This window comes from Tamandua tetradactyla, chromosome 2 (assembly GCF_023851605.1).
Source record: "Tamandua tetradactyla isolate mTamTet1 chromosome 2, mTamTet1.pri, whole genome shotgun sequence".
NCBI lineage: Eukaryota > Metazoa > Chordata > Mammalia > Pilosa > Myrmecophagidae > Tamandua > Tamandua tetradactyla.
In genome coordinates, this window is record NC_135328.1 from 40,574,755 (window position 1) to 40,600,631 (window position 25,877).

The 25,877-nt window shown below is 41.6% G+C and overlaps 1 protein-coding gene across 6 annotated transcripts in view; it reads left to right on the top strand.

Annotated features, from left to right (window-relative positions):
- ASTN2 (astrotactin 2) overlaps positions 1–25,877 on the top strand; it is a 903,825-nt gene that overhangs the window by 322,315 nt on the left and 555,633 nt on the right. For 4 of the 6 annotated variants that reach the window (XM_077143577.1, XM_077143583.1, XM_077143589.1 and 1 more), the window contains one exon: positions 19,475–19,621. In XM_077143577.1, the coding sequence (XP_076999692.1) occupies positions 19,475–19,621 (147 nt within the window). Of the gene's footprint in view, positions 1–15,449; positions 15,560–19,474; positions 19,622–25,877 lie in introns of those variants that run through there. The other 2 variants (XM_077143595.1, XM_077143600.1) reach the window with 2 other exon arrangements.

The following is a 25,877-nucleotide window of genomic DNA, read 5'->3' on the forward strand; positions in this document are numbered from 1 at the left end:
TATGAAGCGTTTCAAATATTATAATGCATATAACTTTATCTCCATTTTCAAGGTGAGGAAATAAGGATCAGAAAGACAGAGTAGTCATCAGTAAGTTCTGCCTGGCAGCAGAACACAAACGCAGGTCTGTCTGACTCCAGAGTCTATGATCTGACCCTGAAAATTCTTGGAGTTAATGTGTGGTCTGTAACTGTGATCTAGGTCTTTGCACATATTTCTACCTTCCCTGAACTTGGAAGAGAAGTCACCAGCCTCACTGAGCCCACCTGACCTCACCCAGTGGTAAACTGGTAAACCTGCTTTCTAGAGTGGTGTGTGTGTGTGTGTGTAGAGGAAGGAGGCAGTTGAGATACTGAGGGAAGGGAGAAAGACTTGTTTATAGCATTTGCCAATTTCCATGGTATAACTTCTCTTACAATGGCTAATATCAAGACATCAGATTGAACAACTGCCATATGACGTCCCTGGCTGAATATTTAGCATCAACTCCTTCCAGTCAGTTGGGGCCAGCTCCAGCATTCCATTGCTCCAGCCCCGCCAGTGAACATGGGGTGCATCTTATAGGAATGACCATCTTGTCCTTCTCTGTATCTCCAGTGCCTACTACAGAGTTTGGCCTATCCAGGACATAAGTGTTTGTTGATTATAGAATAAATAACCAATTGAATGATACATGAATAATAAAAATTAGGGTGGAGGGCAGGAAATATTACCTCTAGCCCTGGATTAAGAAGGACCCAAAACCCTTTACTAGTGGATTCTCTGTACTTAGCTGTGTCTTAAGGTGCCCATGAGATGAACTGTTGAAGAAATTCTTTAGAATTTCTTAGCATTGAGTACAAATATCTAAACACAGTTCATCCCTTGCCTTAGTCCTTCTACTTTCTATAATGTCTGATCCATCCCAAACCCAATAACTCTGCCTCTAAATGCGCCTTATGTTTGATGACTTATCCATCTTCAGCGTCACCACCTCAATTAAGTCATGCCACCTCTGGCTCCTCACTGTCACTGGCAGTGATGTCATTCTCCCAAGAATCCAGAGTGGGCATCAGGTCCTATAACCACATCAGGCTACTTTCTTTCTCAGCTCCTTAAGTGGCTCCATTTCTCTTTTGATAAAAGCCAGACTCCTTAACGTGGTCTTCACGGTCTTGCATCGTCCTCTCACCTCTCCAGCCTTATCTCACGTCCTCTTCTGCTGCATTCCATCTCTTCTGCTGCATTCCTGCCTGATTGGCTTTCAAGTTCCTTTGGTGTGCCTGTCCTCAGGGCCTGTGGACATATTCTTCCTGCTGCCTGGAACACCCTTCCTTCCCACCATCAGGACTGGGCCTAGATGCTTCTTCCTAAAATAGGTCCCTCCTCTCCTGAATGAGAATACATAGTAATATATTCATGTCTGAGAATTCCCACTACTGCTAGGCTGGAAACTTCTGTGAGTGTAAGGTCCCATCTATTTCTGTCTCGGTCTCTTGTGCCCAGCAATGTCTGACTCACTTTGTGCTTGGAAAGTTAGCTACATCTGGGAGGTGTCCTCTTAGATGTCTGCTGCCTGGGACTTAATGTGGCAGAAGATTCCAGAGGCTGCACTCTGGCACCAGGCATCTTGGGTTCAAATTTTGTGAGCTCCCAGATCTTAGGTTATTGAACTTACATGGACTTAATTTTTTCTTTTGTAAAATGGGTATTGTAACAGGAACTTCATCACAGGGCTGTTGCAAGGATTCAGTGAACTATTTCCATGTCAATCACTTTGTTCAGGGCTCAAGACAGAGTAAGTGCTTAAATATGGTAATGATTATTATTTGTATTTGAGACCAAGCAATACCTCACCTGAAACTCATGCCCACCTCATCCCCAATACCAAAGGGATAATGGCTGGGTTTTCTTTTTCCCTTTGGAAAGATCCACGCAGCCTATTCTCTCTGTCCTTCTGAACTAGTGATTTGTAGGGGACTTGTCCATTCATTCATTAACCAAATATGATTTGAGCTTCTACTCAGTGTCATGTCCTGCGTGAGAGAAAATAAGGAAGAGCATACTCCCTTGAGGAACATGGAGTTACATGCAGAGAATTGGTTCTACATCCCTCTCCACCTGATTATAGGACCTCACTAAATAAACTTTGCAAATCGTCAATTGAAAGATTATGCCATACAAACAATGAACATTCATGAATTCTGTCCATTGTATTTTGAAGCATGAAGAAAGGGAAAGAAGGAGGGAAAGAAGGAGGGAAAGAGGAAGGCACAATTTGGGTAGCCCGGGCACCACGCTAGACTTCGAGCAAGGACCAACTTGTCATTATGCCCATTTCATAGTTTGAGGAAACAGATAGTTCAGAAACAGAAATGACCCACCCAAGGTCATGCAGCCAGAAATTGGTGAAGCTGGGAACTTGAATCCTGCTGACTTTTTCTATGGCATTTTCCATTATTTGAGCTGCTATTACTAGAAAACCAAGAAGGAAGCAGCATTGCTAATGCTGGTCCTTGTTTGTGAATGAAATGGAAGGAGAAATTCATGGTTATGATTCCAAGGGCTGCTGTTGTTTCTAAGCATACCTATATCTTGGTCTCAGTTCTTCTACATATACACGCAAATTCACATCTTCAGGCACATACAGAGATTTCTATAACATTTAGCAGGGTTTCTGTTTTAGCTCCTCAGGGTGTTCATATGTGGGCATTTTAAAAATAAATATGTGCTAATGTTGTTACTATTATTGTGGTCCCGTAAATTTAATGGCACATGCAGTAAGTTCCAGGTATGTGTAGCACCTGAATTATGGTTACTTAGGGAACAACACTACCCTGTCCCTGCCATCTCTGCCTTAATGATGGCTCAGCACAGCTTTTACTGCAGAAGGAATATGTGTCCCCCCCCATCCCATAACAAGGAACCGAGAGTCCTTCAGGGTGGGGTAGAGAAGCATTTTTATAAATAGACAAGACTATGTGACTTGGCTGCAACATAGCTGGTAAGGCCCAAATCTAGAAGGGTCCATGAGAATTTGCTGGTAACAGGAGTAAAAGAGCAGCTAACTGTCATTGAACACACAGGGCTTCACATGCATAAAAAGGCTTTATGTTAACTTCCCAGCAATCGTAGCTAACAGTTATTGAGCCTGTCTTAAATTGTCAGGCACTCTGCTGAAAACACCTCGCTTTGGTTCAAGTAATCATATAAAGTAAGTATTTTAGTTATTCCTGTTTTACAAATGGAGACAATGATACTTAGATCAAATTACTTCAACTAGTAATGGACAGCACTGGTGTTTGATCCTATGTTGGTGTGACTCCAAGGCCATGTTCTTAGTGCTTCTTTTATATTGACTTCCAAAGTTCACAGTGTTAAGAGATTATTGAGCTGAGTTTCAGACTCAGTTTGTCTGATTACAGAGCTCACATTCTTTCCATTTCACCAACTTCACTTCCAGGGTTGATGTATGAAACCGAGAGTCTTCTAGGGGGGGAATGTCATTGGGTTACAAGGTCTCTGCTGTATCTCAGTGCTCAATACAATGAAGGCACTCAGTGGGTACTGAACCAGTTTGTTGATGAAGTTAATAAGTCAGGATATGTTTCAGATTAAGGTGCTGGGTGAGATGGACTGGAAGGACTGGAGACATTATATCAGATAAAATGCACTCTTCTCACAAGGGACAGTGATGTCCTTTGTGAGCTGATACCCACCTACCTCTCTGGTATTCTGCCAACATTGCATTATGTGTATCTGATGTGTCTCTCCCATTTATGGATAGTAAACTGAATACCCGTGCTGTTTGCTTTCTCTGGAATGCAACCCATTTCTCCACCCAGCTAACTCTTAGGTATCTTATAAACCTCCACTCTAAGGAAGCATTCTCTGACTCCAGACGAATTAGGAGTCCCCTCCTTTGTGCTGACCTCTGCCACCACGGTGATCCCCCTGCATGCTATTTCTCTGTCCAGGGGTCTGCTACCCCACTGGGCACTGAAACTCTTGATACGTTTGATCTCTCCATTCCCACCCCCCAGGCTTGCTCATTTCAGAGCTGGCCCTCGTTAAATGTTTGTTGAATGAAGGGATTTTGTCCTGTTATAGACAGGAAGACAGAAGTTCAAAGAGAGGAAGGGATTTGCGCCGAGTTGCACTGTGATTGATAGCAGGGCACTTGTTCAAGTTTGGGCTCCAGAACCCAGAACAGAGCTGCTTGTAAAGCCCCAAGGCGCTTCCTTGCTGCTAAAGAACAAGACAGAAAGTGAGCGGGTCTAGAATGCCTCCTGGGCTCAGACCACTGTGGTCCTTTGAAAGGTGGTATATTATACCCTGCAGGCCCCTGGAAAGGTTTAAGCCCAGAGAGTCAGCCAAAAATGGGTAAAAGCCTCCATGGGGAAATGTGTTTGGGCAGAAATTCTTCACAGGACATTTTTTCTTCTTATTTTTTTTTCCTTCTTTTATCCTCTTTTATATTCCCTCATCAAAGGTCTAAAGGGCAAAGCTGTTTATCTCCAGATGGCTGTTTAAACACAATGCAAGCGTGCTTTTGCTGAAATGCTAGCAGTCTGAAGAGAGGCGATAGATTGAAAAACCAGAGGAAAAAAAAATGTCCCTCTATTTAAAGAGCTTGAGAAAAGTGTGTTTATTCTAATAATGTCCCCAGGTGCTTAGAAGCCAGACTCCTATGCCCAGGTGAGAACAGAGTCCTCTTACCCTTGCAGGGACCCAGTGCTTCACTTTGCCGGAGTCAGGGTGTGGGCCATGCGCAGGGGCCTTGTCCTCTCTTAAAGCTGCAGGCGACCTTGTTGGTGAATTGTCCTGGGTATGAGGTGAAAAGGTCATAGATGTGCTTGGGTCAAGCAGATAGGGGTTGCCAGCCTGGCTCTGCCTCTGACTGTGCAAGTGGGATAAGTTTTTGGCCTCTCCAAGCTTGGATTTCCCCATTTATAACATGGGGGTAATGATGCTTCCTTTGACGGTTGTTTTAAGGAGTAAGTGATATAATATAAGTCAGGCACCCAGGCTAGCTCACTCAACATATCTGTTCCCTTTCCCTTTTTCTAATGTTTGAATGTTTGCCCTTTTATCCCCATCAAGAAGCCCCTTTCCCTTTCTTGCTTGCTTCAAGCTTCCTACCTTTGTCCTTCATTCTTCTGGCATGATCTCCGGTTCAGTCTGGGTTTCCCCCTTCAGAACAGGGCACTTTGCATCTGTCCTGTTTAGAGAAGCGCGCAGAACTGGGTTCTCTTCCCAACTCTGCAACTTATTCGATGTGTGAATTTGAGCAAGCAACTTCTCTTCCCTGATCCCCTGTTTCCTAGTCCATAAAATGGGGTTACGGAAGTTGTTAGAGGAATAAACCAACTATTGGGTAAAAGGGCCTGTTGCAGGACTGACACAAAATAGGTGCTCTGAAGCTCCTTTAAGGGGAACTCTCTACCTTCATGCCATGCAGTCTTTCCTTCTTCTGACTCTCCTAAATTTATGCCAGTGGTTGTGAGATACAAGGGTCAGTGTTATATTTACTGGTGTTAAATTTAGTAATAGTGATGATCAAAGTTACCATTAATTGAGCATCTACTGTGCTCTATTATAATGAAATAGGTTTTCTTTTGAGCTTAACAAGCTCCCAGTTTAAATGCCATTCAAACACAGCCTGAATAGCAAAAAATGAATATTATGGGGAATTACCTGCATTACATAATATTCACTCATTTTAATGACCCTTCAAAGTAGTTATGATTTCCATTTTATCAGTGAGGAAGTTAGGACTTTGCTAAATGTCATACACTAAGAAAATGACAAAGCTGGAATTCACACCCAAGTTTCTCTAACCCTATAAGTCTGTGTTTTTTCTGTTTCCTTAATCAGCTGTCTTAGACTTTGTCCTGGACTATTTAGGTCATTATGTGGGAATATTTAAGTATGGTTCACTTTGATCATGCATTGGCATTGCCCCAGTTATCCTGGTTGAAACCACGTAACATTCAGTTGTTTGTGGGATACAACAGCCAACGCCATAGGGAATGAGAGTGGTGTAAGCTGCACAGTCTTCGTTCCAGGAGTTACTGGTTCAGGTAGGAAAAGAAGAAAATTACCCAGACTGGCAAACTGAGGATGATTGTTCTGGGAGCTGGGCAGCTGGGGTCTAAGCCTGGTTCTGGGCTCTCTCTTCTTTCTTTAACATGGTGAGTTTAATGAAGTGATTTAAATGGACTACAGCTCTACCTCTTCTGGTCCCATGATTATTTCCTTCATGCGAAAGCCAAATGGCAGAAACTGTGTGTGTGTTTCTCTGGAACAAAAGAAGAAGAGGGCACCGTCCTTGGAACCACAGGACTTCCTTAGAGAGCAGGGATGGGGATGAGTTTATGGAGCTCTTGAGAGCATATTTTTGGCTATAGTGCTGGGAGTAGATTTTCCATGTCAAAGAGTTCTCACACTGAAAGTTGTACAGCCGTAAAGGGAGTACAATGTAGAGTGCTTTGGTATCCAGATCTGGATTTGAATTTGGTCTTTGCTTCTCAATAGCTTTCTGGCCTTGGGCTACATTTAGTTGCCTCGTTTGTAAAATGAGGTACTAACAAACATTTATGACTGATCAAGTAAGGTAATTATGTAAAATATGTAGCACAATGTGCATACATATTACTCCCAGAAAGGTTCTCATCATCATCAGCAGCAGCAGCAGCAGCATTAATGAAATAGGTTTTCTTTTGAGCTAACAAACTCCCAGCTTAGATGCTTTTCGAACACAGGCTAAATAACAGAATAAGGAATCTTATGGGGAATTGCCTGCATTGCATAATATATTAGGGTCAAAACCTTTTAGTTCCCTATAATTCTGAGATGCTATGATTTAAAGGAGAACAGATGATACATATGATAGGAGTGAGAGGATGTTGGGTCCCGGTGAGCCATGATGGTTAGGACAGACTTCCAGGAGGTGGCAGTTATCTTTGATCTTGAAAAGTAGATCTACTTTGGAGACGTGAAGAGGAGTAGGAAGAGCGATGGGGGGGGGCGGGGCAGGGAATGTGTGCAGTCTGTTACATGGACGAGAGCAGGCAAATCCGACTTCAGTGGAAGGCTAAAGGACGATCAGGCAAAGCCCCACTCCCCAAATACTTCTTAGGTACAGTCTGAGAATTAAAAGAAAGAGAACTGAGGAGGAGGAAATGGAGTTTTGAATTGTCTTCCTTTAGAGGCAATGTGATGTAATGGAAGTAATATTGAGCTTGGAGGACAGTAGTTCTGGGTTCAGATTCCATCACTGCCCCTGACTAGTTCTGAGACTGTGAGCAAGTCAATTAAACATTCTGAGCTTCAGTTTCCTCCGAAATGAAATTATGACAGCAATACCTAGAACTTATGGTTAGCATATGGAATAAAAGGGATTCTGTAAGCAAAGGACATCCCAGCAGACCTAGCAGGTACTAAATTAAAAACACGAAACAAAAAACCCCAAATTGTTTCCCTCCTTCTACATTCACAAACCTTGAACTGAAGCCCAGTGACATCTTTTAGAGAGTGAAATGGTGAGTTTTTACATAAACTCTGGGAATAAAGGAGCTAGAAATGTGTCTTTCATGGAGATGGGAGCGATTGGCCCTGAATCTTCTTTGTAGCCATGAAAACTTGTGGTTGTTCACTTGCTCTGTCAAGTTGCTTAGCACACACTACTTGGTCTCTAGCACGTTTTTGCCTCCTTCTGCATCATTGTTGTGGGGTGAATATGCTGATGCAGCTAAACAACTCATGATTTTAGAGAACTCACAATGGGGATCAGGCACCAGTGTATTCAAAAAAAATTTTTTTAAGTTACTAGCAGCTGATGTTCACCTCTCAATCTGAAACTCAACCATCACTTTTCTTCCCTCCTTCTTTCCTGTAGGTCTTTGAATCATGTTCTGCACTGTTTCTCACCTGCACGTGCAATTTCTTCTATTGAGCACGGCATCATTTTCCTTCTCCTTAATGTATTCCATCAGCCAGCTAAATATAAGTTGTATAGTCTTTAACCTCTTGAATTGGCCTTTTGCACCTGCCTCTTTTCCTTCTTTGTGCATATTTTCCTGTGACTCTAAAACTCTATTTTCTTCTAATACTTGGGTATTAGAACAGTGCAGACATTGGAATCAGACAAGACCATCTATGTAAGTTTCCTCTGTCATGTCCCGGTGGTTATCTTGTTTTTTCCCCAGTTTTAAGTGGAGTTAGTTTTATCCTTACCTTTTAGGCTGTTGAAAAGGTTAAATAGGATAATCCACATAGAATTGTTGACACAGTGTCTGGATAGAGGCAGCAATTAATTATTAGGAGCTGTTGTTACTAGTATTGGCAGCCTTTGTATGAATTATTAAGCATGTTTATTGTTTTCCCTACTTTCCTGCATAGAATGATACTTCTACAGGGTAGCAAAACCTTTGGAAAACATCAGGTTAAATTCTGCCAAGCAGAATTTAATGCAGACCTTTTTCAGAGATTTTAATACCAGATATACAGTCTGGCACATTCACAGAATGTAGAATGTCCCATAATTTTTTGAACATGGGTCATTTTTTCAAGATACATCTACTTTTGTGGGAAACACTGCACTGGTTCTTTGAGGAGTTTAGGTACGCTTGTATGAACAATGGATTAGGAGACAGAAGGTGTGAATTCTAATCCTAGCTTCATACCCTAGCCCATGAGACGTTGGCTGGCCTTTGCAACTTGTGTCACGGAAAGAGCCCTAGACTGTGGGTCAGGAAATGTGGCTCCAACCCAACATACTCCTCTGTGGTGTGAACATGAGTTCGCCATCATTTCTCTACTCCTCACTCCTCATTGCATGCTGAGGGTAGCACCTGCTTCATAGGGTCTTAGTGCAGAGTGAATGAGATATTTGAAAATAATTTCTAAACTATTAAGAACTGTAAAAATATGAGAATAAAGTGGCAAATTTATATTATATAATTTAAACTCAATTAAAAGCAAATATAGAGGAGCATTGTGGGAAGATGGTAGAGCGGGAAGCTCTAGGAGTTAGGCCCTCCACCAGAATAATTATTTGACAGGCAGGATCTGTCTGAACCAACTATTTGAAACTCCAGAATCTAGTAGAACACTGTACAGTACCCAGGGAAGAGCAGGAGAAAGAGGCTGGTAAATTATGGTAAAGACCAAGTAAATTTGCTTTTTTGGCACATGTGGGACTGTTGCCCATCCTTCACTCTCACGGCAGGATAAGAGGGTCTGGCTGGCCCTGGTGTAGCTTGCTGGTGCCAGGAAGAAACATAAAGATCTGCATACCTAAGATCCAGTCAGTGGGATGTCCCAGGCCAACCACTGATTATGGCTTTTGATTAGTGACTTCAGATCACAAGAGCCTGGCTCTGAGGGTGGCCACTGTACCAGCCTGCCTTGGACAGGGGAGGCAGAGGAGACGTAAAGAGCTGCGCTTCCTCGGAGCTATAGAGGACAGCTGAAGGGCTGTGTCTGCTGGCAGTCAGGACAGCTCAGCTTTGGGGAGCCATGGAAGAAGACCCTGGCACCCTTCCTAGCCCCCTTCCCTCATCCTCTGACTAGGGCAGTTTGGAGCCGACCAGCACTCCTTTTGTGGGTCTGTGGCCTTGTTCTGGCTGAGAAAGATTGACTTGGGAAACTTCTCTCCAGAGGGGTCAGCCCTCTCATAATTTGCCCTCCAGGCAAAAGCAACTTGAGACAACAAAATCATTGTAAGAAGCGATTGAAGTAGACAGCCTTGGGCTTTAAGTCTGACGGTGGAATACCTAGAAGAGGGAGGTCTGTGCCCTGGGAAGTAGAAGGGGCACTCAAACGCCTGCTCACTAGCTCACTCCCAATCTACTAGTAAGCACAAGGTGAGGATAAGACACAGGCCCAGAAAAGATAGAGTATTCACATTCGCAGACCTTCCTGATAGGAGGGTAGACATTCAGGAAAATCTGTCATATCACCAGATGGTTACAAGCACAAGAATCGATCCATCTTAGGGAATAAATCACAGAGTCAACATTTTTAAATATTAAAATGTACATTGTGCAACAAAAGAGTACAGGACAAACAAGGGTATTGGAAATGATGGCCCATCCAAAGGAGGAGGATGGAAATCCAGGAGACATCAATGAAGGAAACCAGACTCTGACAGACAGAGACTTTTTAAAAAAATGATTTTCAATATGCCCAAGGAGATGAGGGAAAAAGCAGAGAAAAAACAAAGGGATATCAGGAAAACAATGAATGAATAATATGAGAATCTCAGTAAGGAGATGGAAATTTCTAAAAGGAACTAAATAGGACTACTGGATTGAAGACCACAGAAATGGAAAATTCCCAGGAGGATTTTAAAAGCAGATTTGACCTGGCAAAAGAAAGAACCAGAAAACTAGAAGACAAGACAATTGAAGAGAGTCAGGCTGAGGAGCAGAAAGACAAAAGAATTACAGAAAATGAAAATAACCTAAGAGGCTTCTGGAATACCAGAATGGGACAATGAAGAGAGAACTGTGGGGTGTAATTACACGGGGTCAGCAAGGTCAGGACAAGCTGAGGTCTGTAAGCAGCTCAGCAGTAGGGCTTGTTCTACCCTGTTCAGGCCACATCTAACGTGCTGACAGAGACCTTGTGGAGAGTAGTGGCTAAGAGGTTTGACTCTTAAGGCAGTTTTCCATTTCAGCCCTATTATCTTTGTGCTTCATGACCTTTGCAAAGTGGTGGCCTCAGTTTCTTTATGTAAAATGTAGGTCATGATAGCTACCATCTCATGAAGCTCCTGTGATGACTAAATGAGATACAACTTTTATTGTTTGCACATAATAAATTATATATGGTGGTGATGGTAGTGATGATGATGATGATTTTCTTGACTAAGAAATCCATTTTAAGAAAAGCAAAAGCTGCCCTCGAGAGGAGGTATTTGATGCATCCTGTTTGACTTGGACCTCAGAACTCAGCTGGGAGAATAAGATACCAGAAATGTTTAGCACATTCAACTGCCTGGAAGTAGAATTGCTATTTGGTAGGAGCTGAATTTGTTGTCTCTGGAAATATGGATGCAAAGGCTGAATGGACATTTGGCATGAATCTTATTGTGGAAAATATGGGAGAATAGGAAAATAAGGTGTGATTTATTGGAGACCAAAGATTTTGGAGTCCCAATGTCATAGAGCAGAAAAGACGAGTCCATGATAAGGACTGAGGTGAGGAGATGTGGAGAGATGTAGACCCAGGAGGGCAAGAAAGAGGAAAGGATGCCCCATATCAAGACATACTGCAGTAGTGAGTAGAGAATGCAGGCATAAGAGGCAGGCTGAGGATATGGGGCCACATATCCTAAAATTTCTGAGAAAGCCCCAGTTTCAAATATTCTTTCCTCCTGCCTCCAGGATGACACTTGTACTTTCAGTCCCAATTTTAGTTTCCAGAAATACTTCTGAGAAGCATAGAGGGACTAGACCTCAGGTATGGCAGGAATCCCATGAGGCTGTCCATGAAGTTAATGAGGTACACCAATAATCCCAAGTGGTCACCCTGATTATGCGGCAGATTTTCGGCCTCAACAAGAGCTTTTGTATGATTTCTGACAGGACAGGGTCCAACCTTTTCCAGAGAAAGTTAGTGAATACATTTGACTAGAAAAGAACCAATAGCAATATTCCAATACTGACACCTCTTGGTAGAAAAGGAGAATGGCATTCAGACATTCGTCATTTGTTCAACAGAGATTTATTGAGCACCTACTATATTCAGGCATACTTAGAGGGACTGGAAATATAGCAGGGCAGAAAATACAAGGACTGACACTTAGTAGATGGATATTAAATAATTCTCATTGAATGAATTATTTCCCAGTTAAGTACATTGAGGATCAGAGGTCTAGGGTGACTTGTCCAAGTTGGCTGGCAAGTAAGTATAACAGACAGAATTCCAGTTTAGGCCAAAGCATCACATGGGCTACTGATGCCCATATAGATGCATACTGTTGGGCGGTGGAGTTTTGAGGATATAAGATGAAAGGAAAGAGATCTAGCGTCTATGGGAGCCCCAGTTAAGTGTCAGGAACTTTGCTCAGTGCTGTAATTATGAGCTCCCATTTAATCCACACAGCTTCTGTTTTGGCTAGGCAGTATCAGTCCTATTTTATAGATTAGAAAACTGAGGCTCTTAGAGCAACTTGACAAAGGTTAGACAGCTGTTAAATGGAAGAGTTTAGATATAAAGCCCCATATCTGGAGCCAAAGCTAGGCTCTTCCTCATTCTCTAGGTGGCTTTTCAAGCTCCTGAGCTCTTCTACCATTATACCCTGGGTTCCTTGAATCACTGTCCTTCACCTATCCCAACTCCATATACCATTTAAGGAACTAAGTGCTTTCCCCACCTGGAACCTGGTCTCCCGTCCCTCAGGGCTATCGGGGAAGGAATCAATGGGAGTAAGCAGCTTTAAGTTTTCCACACACAATGGCCTGATGGGGTTAGATCTATTTTCTTCATTGTAAAATGTGATTGATTCAATTCCAGATTTAACTTAAATTTGAATTTCTCCTCTCAACCTGACATTTCCCAACTGAGAATCAATCAAACCCACATTATAGGCAATGTAAGGATCAACAATGCTGAGTTATTTCTGGTCAAATTTCTCAAGCATCGCATTCTATGCCATTCTTTTCTGCCATGAGAGGAGTTCGGGGGTAGGAGGGAGGGGAATTGAAAGGGAAATTAGATTATTAACTTTCTCTAGTCCCAGCAATCGATAAACCTTGGTGGAACTCTATTCCAATTGCACAGCTCTTTCCCCTGCAGGCATTGGGGAGAGAACTGTGAACCAGGACAAGAACCAGGAAGAATGTGACCTTTGTCATCTGAGAATGCTCATATTATTATCTGGAACTATACTTTATTGAGCCCTTTTTTTGACAACTGCCTACAGTATCTTATTTAATTATATACAGTATCTTATTTTATCCTGAGGGTCAGCTGTGCAAAGAGATCATTGTACCCATTTCTCAGGGGGAGATAGTTTGTCTTATTAGGTCTAGATCAACTGGCATTTTGATTTTGTGGCTAAGCCAGAATTTGAACGTAGATATGTCTGACTGTAAAGGTCATACTCTTTCTGTAACTATGTAACTTTCTGTAGCTATAAAGATGCTCTGACCCTTATTCCCTAGTCAAGTGGACATAGTTTGATATGGAGGAAAAGATGGAAAAGAACTGGTTCTAATTCCATTTCAGACATGTACAAGTTGGGTGACCCTAGACAGATCACATTTAATCTCTCTGTACCTCTGTTCATCTGTAAAGTAATGACCGCTAACAACAATTTGCAAGAGTGATTGTATTGGTTTGTTAAAGCTGCTGGAATGCAATATACCAGAAATGGGTTAGATTTTATAAAGGGAATTTGTGTTTCAAGTTTACAGTTCTAAGACCATAAAAATGTCCAAACTAATGCATCCAGAGACAGATACCTTGACTCAAGAAAGGCCGATGCTTCCAGAACTCCTCTGGCAGCTCAGAAGGCAGTGGCTCCTGTCTGCTGGGGAATTTTGGCTTCTGATTTCACACAGCCTCCCTGGGGCGTTTACTTTCCTCATCTCCAAATATCTAGGTCCCGTGCTGGCTCTGAGCTTTCTTTAAAATGTTTCCGCTTTTAAAAGGACTCCAGTAAGCTACTAAAAGCCCACCTTGAATGAGCGGAGGTGCATCTCCATCTAATAAAAAGCCACACTCACACTTGGGCATGCCACATCTCAGTTGAAGTAATTTAATTAGAAGGATACACCCACACCTGGGTGTGTCACATCTCCATGAAAACAATCCATTCAGAGTTTCCCCCCCTAAACGAGAGGTCTGGCCCTGTAAGACTGGATCAGGATTAAAACATGGCTTTTCTGGGGTACATAATAATTTCAAACCGGCACAGTGTTTAAATGAGGCAATTCTCCTCTTCTACAATGTAAACTTCAAGGACATTGACTGTTTTGTTCGCTCTCATATTCAATAAAAATTGGTTGAACTTTTAGAGAATGGAAAGAAAAGCCATAATCTGAGAGAAAACATTTGCAAAACACATATCTGATAAAGGTATCCACAAAATACAAAAATAGTCTTGAAATTCAGCGATAAGAAAACAAATAACCCAAGTACAAAATGGACAAAAGATGTGGACAGACACTTTGCCAAAGAAGATATTGAGATGGAATATTAGCATATGAAAAGATACTCAACATCACATGTCCTTAGGAATTGCAAACTGAAATGACAATGCGATACCACTGCGTGCCTATTAGAATGACTAAAATCCAAAACACTGACAACACCAGATGCTGGTGAGGATGTTGATCCTCAGGAACCCTCATTTTTTACTGGTGGAAATGCAAAATGGTACAGCCACTTTGAAAGATGTTCTGGAAATTTCTTACAAAGCTTAACAGTCTTACCATAATTATCCAGCAATAATAGCACTACTAAGCTTTTACCCAAACGAGTTGTAAACATGCACAAAAGCAACACAAAGACATGCACGCAAATGTCTACAGCAGCTTTATTCATAATTGCGAAAAAGTGGAAACAACCAAGATGTCCTTCCATCAGTGAATGGATAAACTGTGGTAAATTCAAACAATGGACAATTGCATGATAATAAAAAGAACTGAGCTATCAAGCTATGAAGAGACAAGGGAGAACCTTAAATGCACGTTGCTAAGTGAAAGAGGCCAATCTGTAAAAGCTACACACTGTATGAGTCCAACTAAATGTGGACATTTAGGGAAAAACAAAACTATAGAGAGAATAAAAAGATAGGTGGTTGGCACTGATTCAGGGGGGTTGTGGGAATGAATTGGTAAAGCATAGGACATTTTGAGAGCAGTGAATCTATTCTATATGTTATTCTAATGATAGATATGTGACGTTGTGCATTTGTCAAAAGTCATGGGACTATACAAACACTAATAATAAAACCTCATGTAAACAATGGACATCAGTTCATAATAATCTGTCAATACTGGCTTCATCAATTGCTAACAAATATATCACATGAATGCAAGTAATAGGAGGAATGTAGGGGAAGGGTAGCAGAAGACGGGGGTATATTGCAACTCTCTGTACTTTTTGTATACTTTTTCTGTAAACCTAAAACTTCTTTAAAAAATAAAGTCTTTTTTTTAATTGGTTACATATATGAATAGATGATTGAATGGATGGATGTAAATGCTAGGCACAGTGCCTGGGTAATTGTAAGCACTCAACAAACAGAGCTTCCCTTCCATGGCTCTGCTCCCTACAATGCAATGCAGAGTCTGCATCTGGAGGGGATGGGCGTTTGGCATGGATAGTTGTTACCTTCTTCTGTCTGTAGCCCTGACTCAGAGCTCAGTGCTGCTCTTGGGAAGGAATGCTTCAGAAGTCACCATTGTCTGAGTCCCACTGTGAAGTTTCTGTGAGTCCAGTTGCCATGGCAACTTGCCAGCCCCAGTGGCTGCTTCATGGGCATCCAAACTCAGTAGAGGCCTGCCTTGTGGGCTTCTGCCTGGACCTTCGAGACAACCAGGGAGATCTTGGTATTTTCAGAGTAAATGGTTGCCCCAGGATACTGCTCGTTCTCACGCTCTTCCACTCTCTCCCTCTTCCTATGTCCCCCATTTCACTATCACTCTTCTTGTCTTCAGTCCTTGTAAAAAAGAATTCAGTTCCTAATAATTCTGCTAACATATTGGACAAAGAAGCAAACAAGTCCTGGTTTCTGCTACTTAGGTGCTTAGGGTCTAGAGAGGATGGTGAGACCAGGACGTATCCCTGGCTTGTCAGTGACCATCTACCAAGTTTCTGCTATGGTCCAGAGACTGTGCTAGACACTTCACATTCTCTATCTCACTTAATTCTTACAGTGCTTTTGAAGAATTTGTCACTTAATTCCTATTTTGTAGGTTACAAAACTTAGGGTCAACAAGCTAAAGTGACTTCACTCCCCACACTGGCCCTCAAAGACCCTGGCTTATTGTGACCGTTTAGATGACTTAGGGCATGCACTTAACCCACCATGGTCCCAGGGGGATAACGTGACCACACCCATCCCTGCCTCTCAGCCCTCTTCCCAGGCCAGAAGTTGGCTCTTGTGGAGCCTGGGTAGTATTTCTTGTGGGCAGTTAATTAGTGAGACAAACACCTGGTGACATCCGTTATGGCTGCCACCTAGCCCAGGTCCGAGCTACACCTTCTCAGGAATCCACAGGGCACTACTGTCTATGTCTCACTGTTCTGGGCATCTGTTTCTCCAACCCCAGGATCCTCTACCTTTTACACCTCATCCTTTGGTCCTGGTTCATCTCCTCAAGAATAGTTCATGCTGGACTTATCCTTACATGTCTTCCCTGGGAACAGACTCTACCAAACTAGAATAGAAGCTCAGTACTGCTGCTAACTACTTTTTGGAGTTTCTGAATTTCTAGGCTTGGAGTAAAACCTTGACTTTTAGGAGCAAGAATCGTTCAAGGCACCCACCAATAGCCCATACTCTTTCTATTAGAGAACATTGAGGCCAACTTGGTTATGCTATTTAGTTACTAATATAATTATGTTACCAGAGTGTAAAACAGCTTCTTGTGACACTCAGATAAAAAATATAACTTATTTTTTGCTGTGATCCTTTCAGGTTTTAGCGATTTCCCATCCATCTCCTGACACCAGAACCATATTTTTATTTTATCTACTCTTGCATTTAACAATCACTCAAAACAAACAAATATATGACGGGTCCCTTCTATAAACCATGCATTATCCTAAGACTGGGAATCAAAGGATTAAAAAAATAGAAAAGAGTAGGCTCCTATCCTTAAATTAATTTCTAAATGTCAGGCAGTGAGCTTGGTGTGAGAGACATAAAACTGGTGAGGTTATGATCCCTTCCCTCAAGCATCTCACTGTTTATTAAGAATAACAGATGCACATACAAAGTCACAAAGTGCGCTGCCATAAGGGCTCTTGTTCAGATGCGACCGACTTTTATTGTATGACAGCATTGATTGTTTACAGTTGGCATTGATTGTTTACGGTTGGCATGCTCTCTGATTGGTCAGTACCTGTGCTCTACTGGCTGCTTATATCATTGCTATTGCCCCTATACACACAGTTGTACTGCTGTGTTAAAAAGGCTGCATTTACCGAGCTCCTACCATGTGCCAGACACTATGCTAGGCGTTGGAATACAGTGTGAGCAAAGGAGAGATCATCTGCTCTCCTGGAGCTTCCCATCTAGTTATTAGACTCTAATATTTGAATAAGGTATTTTGGGAAAAAACAACAGAATTAGGCAATAAATTGCCTTATTGGTCTAGGTGGTGAGGAATTTGCATTTCTGATTGTGGTAGTTAGATTCAGTTGTCAACTTGGCCAGGTGAGCATACCTAGTTTTGTTGCTACGGACATGAGCCAATGGTACGTGAACCTCATCTGTTGCTGATTTACATCTGCAGTCAGCTAGGACGCAGCCCTGCCGCAGTGAAGGACGTTTGACTTAATTGGCTGATGCTTAAATGAGAGCCCGCAGTGTAGCACAGCCTAAGCAGCTCAGCATTTCTCGTCTCAGCACTTGCAGCTCAGCCCAGGCCTTTGGAGATGCAGAAAGAAGTCACCCCAGGGAAAGTTGTTGGAACCCAGGGGCCTGTAGAGAAGGCCAGCAGAGACCATCCTATGCCTTCCCACGTAAGAAAGAACCTCAGTGGAAAGTTAGCTGCCTTTCCTCTGAAGAACTAACAAAATAAATCCCCTTTTATTAAAAGCCAATCCGTCTCTGGTGTGTTGCATTCCGGCAGCTAGCAAACTAGAACAGTGATGAATCTCAAAGAGTAATGATGGATGCAGAAATGAGTACAGTTGTCTGTAAAAAAAGGAACACCTGCACTTATATTAACATGAGGAAGAGCATTGATGGGGGGAGGGCGGGAAACGGGCACTGCAATAATGCGCCCATGCCATCACCTGGGTCAGGTAGGCGAGCACAACAGATACCAGGCTAAAGCGCGTGAATTGCATCCTCTAGGCAGATGCTATGAAACAGCTGAAGGGGTTCCTCGGAAAGTGAGGTGTATGGATGTGCCTGCACCTTGCTCATCCTACAAACAGACAAGCATTGACAACAGAAGCGATGAGACACAGAATAGATAGGACTTCATGGCTGTTTGGAGTCTGTAAATGAGGAAGATAGACGACTGAAAGATGATGTCTGGATTTTGGCCAGTCTGAATGGCAGTGCTTTAGTGTGGTGCAACGGTGGCTCAGTGGCAAGAATTCTCACCTGCCAAGCTGGAGACCTGGGTTCGATTCCTAGAGCCTGTCCATGCCCAAAAAATAAAATAAAATGTAAATGGCAGTGCTTTCAATAAATTGGGGAACCTGGAGGAGTAATATACTTTAGGGGCAAGATAATGTGTCCAGTTTTCTACTTGTATTTGACATGCCCATGGGACAACTATGGAGAGATGTCCAGGAAATTTGATGATAAAATAGTTTTTATTGCTCAAAAGAGGAGCCTGGAAAGTAATAGCAATTTGAGAGACATTGCTTTGAAAATGATAATCAAAGCCTTGAAGGTAGATGTGTATAGCAAAGCTAAAAGAATGAGAAAAAGAGAAGGCTTAGAACAAATTTTGTCTAATTTCTTTGCTAGCCCAATGCTCTCTTGGCCATGCAGATCCCATGTAATTTTTCTACTGCATCCATGAAATTAGCTTAATTTTTCCTTCCCCATCTTCTGCCCTCTATTCTAGCTCTTAAGACAGTTTGCCTTAGATTCCAATTAGCTGTGGATAAGCCTCCTTTGCCCCCTAACCTGTAAACTCCTGAGGAACAGATACTGTGCTTATTCATTTCTGTATGTCTCACATGATAGGTGTTTAGTAAGAGCTTGTGGAACTTATTTCAACTAAGTTCGAACAATCTATGAAACTCTTCTAGATAATAGGTGCTGTATATACATTCTGTCATGCAATTATCACAACAACCCTGTGAAATGTTTGTTACTATCTTCATCATACAAATAAGAGATCCTGAGGTTCAGAGAATGAATTGGATCATAGCCAATGAGGACTAAAGCAAGATTTGAACTCATGATTGTCTAATGATAAAGCCCATGCGCATACACTAGGCTCTGCTGATCTCAACAACGTGGTGTCTTATCACGTGCTTCTAAAGAGAGGAAAGAGTTTAGTATCATCTAATTATTGCCAAAAACAAACAGCCTAATTGGGTGGGGAGAAGAAACAAGAAGCTCTTTCTTTATCTTCACTAAAAGGAATAATAAGCCCGTTTTGCAGAATGTTAAAGCAAGACCCAGCAAGGGGCCGCTGAGGTGTCATTGTTAGAATAGAGGTTGGAAAATATGGCTTGCTTTTCAGTTTCCCATTTGGAAAATAACAGGATTCCCCATCTTCATTTCACCTCAATTACTGGCCTCATGGAAATATTTGCTTTTGTGTGCTTGTGTTTTCAGGTTTGTTGAAAAGCCCAGTGAACAAGACTGCCCTGACGCTGATTGCTGTGAGTTCCTGCATCCTGGCCATGGTGTGCGGCAGCCAGATGTCCTGTCCACTCACCGTGAAGGTGACTCTGCATGTGCCTGAGCACTTCATAGCAGACGGTAAGAGCTGAGCATCGGAGATGCCCCAGACCTACCCAGCATCTTGCATCCCTTACTGTTGAAGTGTCCTTGATACATGGCCCAACCTCAGAATTATATTGCAGGAAAAAAGGGAGCATCCACATTTCACCTTGGAACAGATCCTTATAATTTAGAGTCCTGAATTATTTGAATAAAGGCTGCATGTATTTTATGGGCAAGGATAAAGTTGTTCACTAAAAGAGGACTTCAGTTGTGATTGCAGAAGTTAAGATTGGGCTACTTCAGAGAACCTACTGTTCTTACTATGCTGGTGGATGCTTTTCCAAACTAAAAATAGTCTACCCCCTGAAAAGAGTATTTATTAATTAAAAGCATACAATAGGAAGGATGGCATGGACTTTGTTGGAATTTCCTGAGTATCCTAGAGAGTACTCATATCTCATTCCCTACAAATGTACTTTACACGTACCTTATATTCTACCCTTTCCTCTTTACCCAAATAATTTGAATTAGTGAGACACTAGTTGTTTTGGACAAAGCATGAGCCGATAGACTGATTAAGGTACTTTGATATCTATGGCTAAAGTACCCTCCAGAAAAGTTGCTGCAGTTTACATTATCCAGTGAGTTATGCTGAGGCCTGTTTCTCTGAACCCTTGTCCTCACTTGGCATTACTATCTTTAAACATATTGAAGGTCGGCATGAATACAATAAAGAAGATATATCTTAAAGGTGCAGCTTAATGATTTTTTTTCAGAGAAATCCACCCAGATCAACCTATAAAACATTCCCAGCCTCAGAAGTCTCCCTCATGCACCCTGCCAGTTAATGACCTCCTAGTGGAAACTGCCATTCTGACTTCTAGGACCATTATTTTAAAAGTATTTTCCCGTTGGATATATAGTGCATGTTTTTTGAGATCCTCACCCCTTATATTTGTCAACTTTATCTCAGTGTGCCCCAATTTTATCTCCAACTTAAAATTACAATATTCAAAATTAGGTATAATACCTCCACTATATTCTGAGCTGAGCAAAATGGGACTTCTACCCCTTTTCTCCAAAACACTGGAGTTCTCCCAATTCTGTTCATGATTGCTCCCATTTCACCATAGTGGACGATCCCCTACTTGTTCTTCCCTGGAACTACAAATAAGTTCAGTGTTTCTCATCTTATATAAATTCAGTTAATTTCCTGACTTAAATACTGGGCGTTTGTTTCATAGCAAACAAATCATATGTACATATAAAACAGGCAAATGTGTGAGTGTGGGCAGGGGTGGCAGAGGAAACAAAGCTTACAGAACTAGCTAGACAAGTAGGTTCACAGATCTTGGGGTTGGAAGAATTGACAGAACCTGGGTATGGCTGAATGTGAGCATGAGCGAGGAGGAATGATGAACACTGAGAATGGAAAAAAACAGTAAGGCAAATTTTAACTATTATTAGAGGTTACCCTTTATCCCTCACCCATCACCATTCAACAACGGCAGAATATTAAGCCTTACATAAATTCAAGTATTAAATATTTAAGTTCATACATATAGAAATGGAAGCCCTAAGAGGCTTGCTTTAAGTCATGGGAAGATAGTTTGATGGCTAAGAGCACATGCTTTGGAACAATGCAGACATGAACGCAAATACTTCTGTCGTCTGCCACCTCTGGCAAATGACTTGCCCTCTCTGATCTTGGTCTCTGTGTGTATGAAATGGGATAATAATAGTACTTACAGGGTTATTGGAAAAATTATAACTTCTTCTCTTACTTATTTTTCAGATTTTCAGATGGTATGTAGCTGGGAAAGAACAAAATTAAGTCATCCCCCTAAAAGCCTCAAAGTGATCTTGATGTCTTGGAAAGATAGCCAAATGTGATGGATAAAAGATGCTCTTTCTCTGTGTTCCTATGCTGACCTCTATCATGGGCTTAAAACTTTATAATTTCCTGGGGATTTGTCTGCTTCCACAAAACTCTGGAAACAGGATCTGTGTCTGTTGGGGAAAATGTTGCATCTTGCCAACAAGCACAGTGCCTGGTCCATGGTGGATGCATAATATGTGTTGAATTAATGAATGGAACCTGAATTAAAGTAGAGTTCTGAACAGTTCTATGGGCTTCCTTTATGTGATTTCTAAGCAGAAAGTGAGAAAAGTCAGAGAAAACTTAAGTCCTCAGAGACTTCATAGAGATCAAAGAAAACTGGAAATAGTCATGGGGTAGAAAAATATTGGCGATCTTATAGAGCAAGCATAGCAGGAAGCACTAGACGGATCTGGACTAAAGGGTGGTCTCAGTATCAAGGCATAATGGAATCTTCGTCAGCAAGTGCTCTAGTGTCTTGGTTAAGAATCTAGCCTTTGTAATATCGATAGGTTGGGTTCAAATCACAGTCCTGTGACTTAGTTATTATGAAACCTGGAAGAGTCAATTACACTCCCTATGTCTCATTTGTCCTCATCTGTAAAATGGAGGTTATTTTGAGAAAATTTAACAGAGTAACATGTATAAAATTCCTAGTAGAGGGCAGTGCAATGGTGGCTCAGCTGCAGAATTCTCGCCTGCCATGCCAGAGACCCAGGTTTGGTTCCCAGTGCCTGCCCATGTAAAAAAAAAAAAAAAAAAAAAAATTCCTAGTAGAATTTTAAAATATTGACTGCTCAGTAAATGTTAATTATTACTGTTATCCTTTAAACAATCCATAGAGGAAAATACTTCAGAAGCTGGGACATGTCAGGACAAGAAGGTATAGAAAACTAAGGAGGTGAGAATGACTATTCTCAGTTAGGTTAATGGAACAGGAAGCCAATTGTATGTCCCCAGCCCCACAAAAGTTACTTTTACACTTGAAAATCCTCATCTTCTCAGCATCAACAGGAATGCTAAGAATATTCAAAACTTGAGTTCTGATGCATTGCATGACTGTCTTGTAGTTTAGGCAAGAATACCTTACCCAGCATGATGTCAGTGCCTCCTGTGAACAGATACTCTGATGCATTGCTCATGTGCCTCCCTCGGTAGCTCTCCAAGGTGGTCTTTTTCTACCACCCCCATTGGACAGATAAGGAAACTGGGGCTTGAAGAGGAGTAGAATCCATTTTTATTTGGGGGTGGAGAAACCCTAGTACAGGTCAATTTTTGTGGGTAGAGCTAGTAGGGTTTCTAGCTCTGATTCCTGGTGACATGCAAGTGTTGTACAGAGGACCAAGAAGAAAAGTGATTATGGTGTCTGTTTCCCTGAGCCCTTGTCATTACTTGGCATTAACGTTTATAAATGTATTACAATATAACATGAATGAAGTACACACAGATCGTAAGTGTACAATTCAGTAATTTCTTAATGCATATTTATAAACCCAGATTGTAAAATAGATTTCCACCTAAGACTACTAGCCATATTAAAACAAAAACTAAACATCCTAATGAGGGCTAGCCAGAAGGGAGCAAGGGCTCCACTTATGGTCAGATCACCTAAGGAGTCTGACCCGTGACGTGACAGCTCTCATTCTTTCTTGCCTTCCCCCATGAACCCCAAGCTAAGCTGTTGAGAGCCCTTTCTTAGAGGAGCATCCTCAGCCAGCCTTGATTAGTGAGCTCTCCGTGGTGCTGAAGCAATGGAGGAGGCTGAGTGATGGGGCCCTGTCTTCAGGAAGAAAATGAAATCTGCCCTTGTGTTACTGCATAGTTATATTCAATGTTTACTGCCCATTATGGGGAAAAGGTCAGCAAGACACAGCGCTTGTCCAGAGCCCAGCTGGCAAGAGCAATACACGCTGACAGCAGCCCCCATCACAGCCCTTGGCATATCTTCTTTTCTCTGGGCCTCCTCAAGGCCACCAGAGGCTTTTTGATCTGCTAAGTGCACCGTGAAGAGATGGATTGTGTTTGGATACAACTTACTGGATTTAGTATTGTTTCTCCAGCTGTGGTCTGTAGATCATCTGCATTTGGATCAGCTTGGTTGATGGTCACTTTCACTGGAACTAATGAATCAGACTCTCTGGAGGTGGGACCTAAGTATTAATATTGTTAAGGAGAATGCCAGGTAGTCCCTTAACAGTAGTTTGAGAATTATATTGAAATTTCTGTAGCAGTTAGTTTCCTTCCATCTAACAGCTGTGATAATTCCTTGAAGCTTCTTGGAGCCCTGATAAGGGGCTTTGGTTTCCTCCATTTTTTACTTTATCGATGTCACATTAGTGAAACTGCCTCATGGTACAACTCCATTGGCTTCTCATAGCATTGCATGCAATGTGAATGGTCCATCTGTGAACTTTGTAACATACCACCCAGATCACATGGGTTTGGACTTCTTCAAAATTGCCATGCAGGTGGCATTATTGATGACTCATTATGGCTTAATCTTAGTTGAGATTTTAGTTAATGAATTCTTTGAGACTCCCAAGCTAAGTCAGGATATGGTCACCCAATATCCTGGCCCTACAATAAATGAGTTAGAATAGACTATTTTGAAAGGAATGAGCTGTCTAGATTAAGGTAATGAGATGGCGCTGCTCCAGCATAGGCGATGAACACTACATGTAGAGATATCTGTCTCTTATATTCTGAGAATTGTACTTTGCATAGGTGAATGATACATTGGGACGTGTATAAAGGAGAGTATGTAACAATCAAGAGAAAGGAAGAACATTGTAAATACCTAATGGCCTCTTTATCAAAGGGAAGAAAAGAAACATTTTATAAGAAAAGTTGAAGGAGTCTAGACATCTGGCAAGTTTCAAAGCACTTTACATGGATTTCCACTTTCACTTCTCATATATGACCTATGAAGCAGGATATTACAACCTTGTTTTGCAAACATGGAAAGTAGGGCTCAGAGACATTGGTCATGTTAACACATGGTATATCATCCCTGGCTTCACCCCTAAGCTATCTTACCCCAAAACCCAAAGTCCTTCCATGCTCTAAGATTCCATATATGTAATCAGGATAATTATTATTTATTTTTTTTAAAAGAACAGGTTTATTTCTGGAGGTCCCAAAAAAGCAAAACATAGCTGTATAGATGTTGATGGTGAACAGGGCTGGTAAAGATGAAGCCTCAGTCTGGAAATGTTTTCCACTGCCATTGTCTGTGTGACTTCATGCCTGTCACCTACATTTTCCAAGATTTAGTCTCATTATCTATAAGGTGGGGATAATAGCAATACTTACCTCACATAGTTATTGTAAGGATAAATAATACTCATAAAGCTTTTAGCTCAGTACCTGGGACCTAGTTATAGCTCAATAAATTGTATAAATGTTAGTCATTGTGATAATATTTTACATACTGAAAGGGGGTCGTTGCAAGGTAATGAGGTCCCCATGGTAGAGAATTTCTTGAGAATAGATGTCCACAGTTTTTAAAGCCATAAAGATAACTGAAGGGATGGGTTTGGCTTAGGTACATGATATTTTGATTCTGAGCCATTTTATCAGAAGGTGAATTTTAAACCACATTTTTTAGTGATTTCAGAATCTGATTATTTATACTTTACTATCTCGTCCCTGAACTTCACTCACTCTTGGCCTAGGTTCAGAAAGGAGGTGAAACTCAAGAATGGGTGAGACCAGGGAGGTCTCTTAAACACCTTACACGCATACACATACATACACACGCATATATGAAGCTTTTGTTTTTAATGTTGGTATGGCCATTGCATCAAAATGCCTATGCCAAAATGTCTCTTTGTTCAGGTCAATTTAAACTGGTGATGTCCTCTTTTGAGTTATATTCAGATGACTTTTGAGTCTTCTCTGATCCCTATGACTGAGGTATTTAAGGTCTGAGGGCTCCTTTGACATCTGTGCAATCATCAAGTAGAAGACACCCATTCAATCCCACACATTAGGATAACCTGGCTCGTTAATATGCCACCTGTGTAGCATCTTTTGAACATAAAATTGTGTATAGCACATCGTGTTCTACATTTGTTTCCTTCCACTCCCACTTCATGTCTTTTGACCCAAGAGAATGAGCTACTTTGTTGTTTTATGCCTCTAGTGAGAAATGAAACTCACAACTGGCTGTAGAGTTACGTTGCAATGATTAGAATGCGTGAAAGGAGTATTTTCAACTCTTAGAAGGGAAATTACACCACGCTAAAGGTGGCTGTCCAGCTACAAGCTGCCCAGCAATTTATATAAAACAGTAGTTCCCTGGACATGCTGCCTTCTGGAATCATATGGGACTTTTAAAATATTCAGTGTTAATTGCAGATCTTTGAGCTCCATGGAACAAGTTTAGCTGTGGATGTGATCTTTAATACAGTT